An 8,585-nucleotide genomic window follows, 5' to 3' on the forward strand; every position below is an offset into this window, starting at 1 on the left:
TTACCAGGTAATGGATAGAAATCTGGTTTCAACAGGACGGAGAACTTTGTACCTGAGAGTTTCCAGTTTCCAGTTTGGACTCTCCAGTCCAGCAGAGAGAAGCTTCACTCCTGAATCCTGCAGGGGCTTGTTGCTCAGGTCCAGTTCTTTGAGGCGGGAGGACACATCCAGATCTTCTGCTGATGACACTAAGATGAAGATCAGAGCTGACCACTGAGCAGGAGACAGTTTATCTGTGGAGAGACTTCCTGAACTCAGAGACTGTTGGATCTCCTCCACTAGAGAACGATCATTCAGTTCATTCAGACAGTGGAACAGATTGATGCGTTTCTCTGCAGACACATTCTCACTGATCTTCTCCTTGATGTACTGAACTGTTTCCTGATTGGTCTGTGAGCTACTTCCTGTCTGTGTCAGCAGACCTTGTAGGAGTCTCTGATTGGTCTGCAGTGAAAGTCCCAGGAGGAAACGGAGGAACAAGTCCAGGTGTCCATTTGGACTCTGTAAGGCCTGATAAACAGCTCTCTGGTGAAAAGACTTTGGTTTAGGTTTCTTAGAAAATAAAAACTTCTTAGATGTTTGTGTTTCTTCCATCAGGTTGCGACCATGATTGATGAAGGTCCGATGAACATGAAGAGCAGCCAGAAACTCCTGAAGACTCAGATGGACAAAGCAGAACACCTTGTTCTGGATAAGCCCTCCTCTCTCCTCTCTAAAGATCTGTGTGAACACTCCTGAGTACAATGAGGCTGCTCTGATATCGATGCCACACTCTGTCAGGTCTGATTCATAGAAGATCAGGTTTCCTTTCTGCAGCCGATCAAAAGCCAGTTTTCCCAGAGACTCAATCATCTTCCTGCTCTCTGGACTCCAGTGTGGATCTGTTTCAGCTCCTCCATCATACTTGACCTTCTTCACTTTGGTCTGAACCACCAGGAAGTGGATGTACATCTCAGTCAGGGTGCTGGGCAGCTCTCCTCCCTCTCTGGTCTCCAACACGTCCTCCAGAACCGTAGCAGTGATCCAGCAGAAGACTGGGATGTGGCACATGATGTGGAGGCTTCTTGATGTCTTCATGTGGGAGATGATCCTCCTGGCCTGCTCCTCATCTCTGAATCTCTTCCTGAAGTACTCCTCCTTCTGTGGGTCAGTGAACCCTCTGACCTCTGTCACCATGCCAACACACTCAGGAGGGATCTGATTGGCTGCTGCAGGTCGTGTGGTTATCCAGAGGCGAGCAGAGGGAAGCAGTTTCCCCCTGATGAGGTTTGTCAGCAGAACATCCACTGAGGTGGACTCTGTAGCATCAGTCAGGATCTCCTGCTTCTGGAAGTCCAGAGGAAGTCGACTCTCGTCCAGACCATCAAAGATGAACAGAACCTGGAAGTGTTCAAAGCTGCAGATTTCTTTGGTTTCAGTAAAGAAGTGATGAACAAGGTCCACCAAGCTGAACTTTTTCTCTTTCAGCACATTCAGCTCTCTGAAGGTGAATGGAAATATGAAGTGGATGTTCTGGTGGGCTTTGTCTTCAGCCCAGTCCAGAGTGAACTTCTGGGTTAAGACTGTTTTCCCAATGCCAGCCACTCCCTTTGTCATCACTGTTCTGATTGGTTGATCTCTTCCAGGTGGGACTTTAAAGATGTCTTCTTGTCTGATGGTTGTTTCTGGTCTGTGTGGTTTCCTGGATGCTGTTTCAATCTGTCTGACCTCATGTTCATCATTGACCTCTCCAGTCCCTCCCTCTGTGATGTAGAGCTCTGTGTAGATCTGGTTCAGAAGGGTTGGACTTCCTGCTTTAGCGATCCCCTCAAACACACACTGGAACTTCTCCTTCAGACCAGATTTAAGTTGTTGTTGACAAACTGCAGCAGGATGTTCTAAATGAACACAAAAAGTGAAATCAGGAAGGAAACCAAATGATCTTCTGAAGATGATGTGAATAAATGTGATTCCGTCTCTTCAGACATCAGTAAATGTGTGATTTATCCATCAGGTTAAATCTTTATAGAAATCCTCTTACTGCTCTGCAGACGGTCAGCCAGCTCCTCCTGCTTCATCCTCCTCAGGAAGTTCAGAGTGATCTTCATCAGTGCCTCTCTGCTGCTCCTCCTCTGCTCTTCATCCTCACCTTCCAACACCTCCTCATCATCTCTCTGACTCTCTGAGCAGTCTGGGTCATCTGGACTCAGAACCTTCTGGATCTTCTTCAGCTCCTTCTTCACAAAAGTGACAATGTTGTCCTCCAGCAGCTGGAACAGAATAATATATGAAGGACACATCAGACTGAGATCATGGATCCAAACATCAGAACCATGTTGGACAGACTGACGGTACACTGGTCCACAGAGTCCAGCATGGAGACGACTGAACAGAACCGATGGAAAAGTAGTTGTTGTACATGTACAGACCATAAATATGGAGTCCAGCTGGGTTTGATGCTGCCGGGCAGACGGACCTCTGGGAACCTCTGAGTTCTGCTGGTCCACTCTGTGGAGGAACCAGAACAATTAGGAAGGAAGTAAATATTCATCCAGCAGTTTTCACAGATGAAATCACCAAGAGCTTCACAGTAAAAGTCCTTAAAGCAAAAAACTGAGCATCAAATGAACACGATACAAATAAGTCAACAAGAGGAAGACGAAATAAAAAACCTGCAGATGACTTTATAAAAGTATAAAAATATCAAAGCGTGTGTCTGCACTACTTTCAGAAAGGTTTCATACTCACAGTTCATTCTGGGGCCTTATTCTTAAACTCAAAAGCATATTTAGAGGAGCAGACTAAAGCTGACTTCAAAGCCTTTTTGCTATAAGCTTCTACTTATAGCATAACTTATAACTTATAGTTATTCCTCTGGATCCAAAGCACTGGGCTGTTGTCCCTCTGTGGAACATTGTGAGGCTGACCTATAGGGAAACCTCTGAGCTTTTCTTGCAGACTACCTTCAGCCAGCCTCATCTGTTCTTCTGCCCCCTGGAGAGACTTCAGCTCCATGGTATAAAAGATGTACAGCAGAGAGGCGATCAACAGGATAGATAAGCACAGGGCGGCCAGCAGGTAGAAGGATATACGAGGGAAAGGTTGCTGGGCTCCCAGAGCGAAGCAGGGAACCGCTGCTATGGCCAGCTCCAGGAAGAGCAGAGCCAAGTCCATCAATCCAGTGTGTGCAGCGGTGTAGCGCATCCTCTCAGCACAGTGCAAGCCCATTTTGACGTCTGTGCGTGCCTCGGTTAGAGTGTCAACCAGCTCAGCTAGCTTCTCTGCAAGAGTGTCCTGAGTCTTGTCACTTCCAGTCTGACCTGGAATGTGAGATTCTTGCGGTAACTCGGCAGTGAGAGCCTCCTGATCAGAATATGGGAGAAGATGGCCAGGAACGGAGCCTTTGGTGGTGGACATGAAATCACAATAAACGGCGGCTTTGGAGGAACCCTTGAACAAGATGTAGTCAATCCAAATACCTTTCTCAAAGGGGACGAGCTAATTTTTACTGATGAAGAGGTCATCTGCAAACAAAGTCATACCATTTTCACACCCATCAAATTTAGCTGTTTCTACACAAGAGTCCCTCAGTCCAGTGTAAGACATCAGTAGTCTGCAGCCGAGGTCTTGAGGGCGCATCTTGATGTCACCTCCCACAATGACCACATCTGCTCCTGTAGACGTATGGCGGATGAACTGCTGCGGCTCCCAGGTCTGGACCACTCTGTTGGAGAGGTAAGACTCCTTCTCTCTGCTGAATTCTGCATACAGTTGTGTGACATAGACGTTTGCAGTCAGGGCCGCCAGATTCAGAATGGCCATTCCAACGGCTTTGCCTCCAAACCAGTCCCCATGGTGAGCCATGTAAAGGTAACCGTTCAAAGAGTAGCGATAAAGGGACATGTCAAGGATTTGGAGTTTGGAAAGAATGGCCACTTCCTGTGACTCCGCATTTGAAGTAATGAGAGTTACGATGAGTAGAGGCCAGCTTCGTTTTCAAGTAGAGAAAGTCCTTCTCACTCCATACCTCTTGCAGTAAGATGACTTTGTTAACGGTATGACTTCCTCATTGCGTCCTGCATTAGACAATGTAGCTCCCTTTAAAAAGAAGGTGATTATTCAGAGGAAGCTGACTCCCTGGTTTAATTCAGAGCTGCGTTCCTTGAAGCACAATGTTAGGAAATCGGAGACAAAATGGCGCTCTACACACCATGAGGAATCTTACCTAATCTGGAAAGACAGTCTATTGTTGTATAAAAAGACCCCTCACAGAGTTAGAGCAGCATATTTTTCATCATTAATTGAGGAGAATAAAGATAATCCTAGATTTTTTTTTAGTACAGTTGCCAAACTTACCCAGAGCCACAGCTCTGTTGATCAATCCATTCCCTTAGCTCTTAGCAGTAATGATTTTATGGGATTCTTCATAAATAAAATTGACTCCATTAAAAATAAAATAATTGGCATTTCCCAAACATGATTACCTCATCCTCAGTAAGTGAGGCAGCATTGGAGGAATCTTTAGAACCTGCACAATGTTTGAACTGTTTAGAAGCAGTAGAGCTTTCTGAGCTATCTAAAATTTTAGCTTCATCTAAACCTTCTACCTGTATGTTAGATGCAATCCCAACCAAGTTGTTTAAAGAGATATTTCCTTTGATCAGTGGCACTATTTTAGACATGATTAATCTATCCTTAGTAAATGGATATGTACCACAGGCTTTTAAAGTAGCTGTTATTAAACCTTTACTTAAGATACATTCTCTGGATCAAGATGAGTTAATAAATTACAGACCTATATCTAATCTTCTTTTCTTATCTAAAATTCTTGAGAAAGTAGTTGCTAATCAACTTTGTGAACATTTACAAAGCAATGACCTACTTGAGGAGTTTCAGTCAGGCTTCAGAGCTCATCATAGCACTGAAGCAGCTCTGGTGAAGGTCACTAATGATATTCTCATGGCCTCAGATAATGGACTTGTGTCTATACTTGTCCTGTTAGATCTCAGTGCTGCATTTGATACAGTTGATCACAATATTCTCCTACAAACACTTGAACATACTGTAGGGATTGAGGGGAAAGCATTAGGCTGGTTTAAATCTTATCTGTCGGACAGATTCCAGTTTGTTCATGTTAATAATAAATCTTCCTCAAACTCTAGGGTCACTTGTGGAGTACCACAGGGTTCAGTCCTTGGGCCAATTCTCTTTACTATATATATGCTTCCGATAGGCAAAATTATCAGACAGCATGGGATTAATTTCCATTGTTATGCTGATGACACTCAGCTATATTTATCCATAAATCCAGATGAATCCAATCAGTTACTTCGACTTCAGTCATGTCTTGATGACATCAAAAGCTGGATGACTTTAAATTTCCTGCATTGAAATTCTGACAAGACAGAAGTTGTGATCTTTGGACTAGAGTCCTCAAAACATAAACTTCTTAATCAATCACTTAATCTGGATGGCATTAACTTGGTATATGGTGATAAAGTAAAAAATCTTGGGGTTATTTTTGACCAAGACATGTCATTTAAATCCCATATTAAACAGGCTTCCAGAGTTTCCTTTTTTCACCTCAGGAATATCACCAAAATTAGAAAGATTCTGTCCAGGAGTGATGCTGAAAAACTAGTCCATGCATTTGTTACTTCAAGGCTGGACTATTGTAATTCTTTACTATCAGGAAGTCCACAAAATGCAGTTCAAAGTCTTCAGCTGATCCAAAATGCTGCAGCAAGAGTTCTGATGAAAATCAACAAGAGGGATCATATTTCTCCAATTTCAGCTTCCCTTCATTGGCTTCCTGTTAAATCAAGAATAAAATTTAAAATTCTTCTTCTAATGTCTAAAGTCCTAATATTATATAATTTCAACTATCAGAGCTCTAATTACCCCTTCTGTGTCTAACAGAGCACTTCGCTCTCAGACTGCGGGTCTACTGGTGGTTCCTAGTGTTTCTTTATAGTAGCTCAGACACAAAGTACAGGCTTTGCATGCAAGAGATCGTGGGATCGAATTCCGGTGTGGGAGACTTAATAGAATAGAATTCAACCCCTTTGTCATTGCACTGTCACAAGTACAAAGCAACAAAATGTGTTCTCTGCTTTTAACCCATCCCCTTGGGGAGCAGTGGGCTGCCACTGTGCGGCGCCCGGGGAGCAATCTGGGGTTAAGCGTTTTGCTCAGGGATCCAGAGTGCCGGCGCTGGGGATCGAACCGGGTACTTGCATCCTTCTCTGAGTGCAAACGCTCTGCTCTAACCACTTGGCCACGACGTCCCCACTTAACCCCAGATTGCTCCCTGGGCGCCGCACATGGCAGCCCACTGCTCCCCAAGGGGATGGGTTAAAAGCAGAGAACAATTTTCGTTGTAATGTATGTTTCAATGAGAAAAAAAGATGATATTACTATTACTCTAAAAGTAGAATGGGAGGCAGATCCTTTAGCTATCAGGCTCCTCTCCTGTGGAACCAACTCCCAGTTTTGGTCCTTGAGGCAGACACCCTGTCTACTTTTAAGACTAAGCTTAAAACTTTTCTTTTTGACAAAGCTTATAGTTAGAGTGGCTTATGTTACCCTGAGCCAGTGAGCTCACATTATATCTGTCCACACAGAGATAATCAGAAGGTAGAGGTCCATGAAGAACATCTGGATGTGAGCAGAGAACCAGAGGATCCAGGTAGTTGGAGATGTTTAATGTTCCTGCTGATCCACTAAGAACCAGCAGAACCTCTGATGGTCCACTTCAGCTCAGCTTGGTTCCACCAACCACATGATGAAGCTTTCCTTCCCTGCTGAACTGCTCTCACAACGCACACAGGAACCAAGTCTTGATGGGTCAGACTGGCTCTACCAGCTATTTCCCAGCAGGTCGTGGAAATGTGATCCACTGTTAGTCTGACATGGAGCCAGGAAGCAGCAGAACCTCCTGATCAGCATCAACACTCCAGACATGAAGACATGAAGGTGTTTTCATCAGAACAGGGCAGCTGATTTCTGGAGATAACGGATCAAACCTCTGTCTGCAAATAGAACTGGAACATCTGAGAGCTCACTGGGAGGAACTGGGTTTCTGTTCTTGGCTCTTAAAGAAATGTAACGGGTCATTTCCAGAACCTCAGACCCCGACTGAGGAGACCGGTCCATACTAGGGGTGGTGATTGGCTAAAATATCACAACATGATTCCTTGCAGTGAAATCAGGATTTTATTAGTTTCTCAAAGTAACAATAAAGCTGTAGAAGAAAAATCTAGAGAAGCATTTAGACAAGAGCATTTCTGACACATTTTAATGAGTTGCTGCAGTTCTGCTAACTTGTCTGAAGCTCAACTGAAATGTAATAAATCCATTGAGATATTTAAGAGCTGAAGAACAGCTGCAGCTCTAAACTCCTGTGAGGGAACAACACCAAGTCTCTGGTTCTGATCCCAGTGATTGTTCCAGCTCCAGCTGAGAAGAACTGAAACTCTTCAGTCACTAAAACTGAGGAAGACTTTCAGATACGATGACAAAATGGTTCAGGAACAAAGAAAGAAAGTCCAGTTGGTTCCATGTTGGATTTGATTCAATCACTATGAATATGGGAGAGGGACTAAAGAGTCCAGTTAGCTCATTAACATGGAACAGAACCAATCAGAGTGAGCTCCAGTCCAAACTAAATCTTTGACTTTAAGCAGAGAAAAGTGTTTAATGATGGCGACTAATCAATGAGGCCCAAAAGCAAACAGATCAGAGCTGTTAAACATGATGTAGCAGCATCCAGGACGCCTCCAACAACATCCATTCTTTCCACTTTCACTGCTGTGGTTCTGGAGAACATCCAACACACACCGCTTCACATATGAACATAGAAATGTGGGAAAAAGAGCTGAGCTCACGTTAAACACATGTTGGAATAAAAACATTTCAGACTGACTCAGTTTCCACAGTTACAGCAGTTAGATACAGCTCACCTCTCTGAGGATGGAGGTCCTGAAGATCTGAAGTCAATGAGACGATCAATTGACCTGTCGCTCTTAAAGGACACACAGCTGGGTTCTGGTGCTGATTGATGTTTATGTGTCATTCCTTCAGGGGTCCTGTGAGAATAAAACTTATTTTAAAACATACATAGAGGAACCAGCTGGTTCTGTTGGTCTGGTTCGTATTTAGACAGAAAATAAATGTAAAGTTTCTTCAATAAATGTCTGATCAGCCGTCCTTCTTTCTAGGATGAATAATGTTGAACACATGTTGGTCATCAAGGTCCAGGAAATGTTCTGGAAGTTGGTGAGTTTTTCCAGATGTGTCCTGCTGGAACCCAGAGCTCTAAGCAACAGGCTGGTGTCACTCAGCTGGTTGTGCAACACTGACTTGCTGTTTGTCAGAACCCACTGCTACCATGCTGAGCTGCTCTGTTCAGTCTGGATGAAGCAGCAAAGAGGAACAGCAGCAGCTTCAGGACCACTTGGTCTCTTCTGGCCTGATATAGTGAGAACGCTGTGTGAAAAGGGCTCTGGACACTTAGAGATGCTGATCTCACCTCTGAGCGTGGCTCTGGCTCTCAGCTTCCCCACACAGAGTGGTTTTAGAGGGAGGGACTCCCTCCTCTCTGTCCT

The 8,585-nt window shown here is 44.2% G+C and overlaps 1 protein-coding gene and 1 pseudogene across 1 annotated transcript; both read right to left on the bottom strand.

The window, feature by feature from the left end:
• Positions 1-408: 408 nt before the first annotated feature.
• LOC118558326 (NLR family CARD domain-containing protein 3-like) lies at positions 409-1,617 on the bottom strand (the record flags this gene model as incomplete). The annotated part of the gene is made up of 2 exons (XM_036128841.1): positions 409-804; positions 1,009-1,617. Coding segments are annotated over 2 exons (1,005 nt in total), but the record flags the coding sequence as incomplete, so codon positions are not given.
• Positions 1,618-2,624: 1,007 nt separating this feature from the next.
• On the bottom strand, positions 2,625-6,636 carry LOC105923465 (annotated as a pseudogene).
• Positions 6,637-8,585: the final 1,949 nt, after the last annotated feature.

This window comes from Fundulus heteroclitus, unplaced genomic scaffold (assembly GCF_011125445.2).
Source record: "Fundulus heteroclitus isolate FHET01 unplaced genomic scaffold, MU-UCD_Fhet_4.1 scaffold_122, whole genome shotgun sequence".
Classification (NCBI taxonomy): Eukaryota; Metazoa; Chordata; class Actinopteri; order Cyprinodontiformes; family Fundulidae; genus Fundulus; species Fundulus heteroclitus.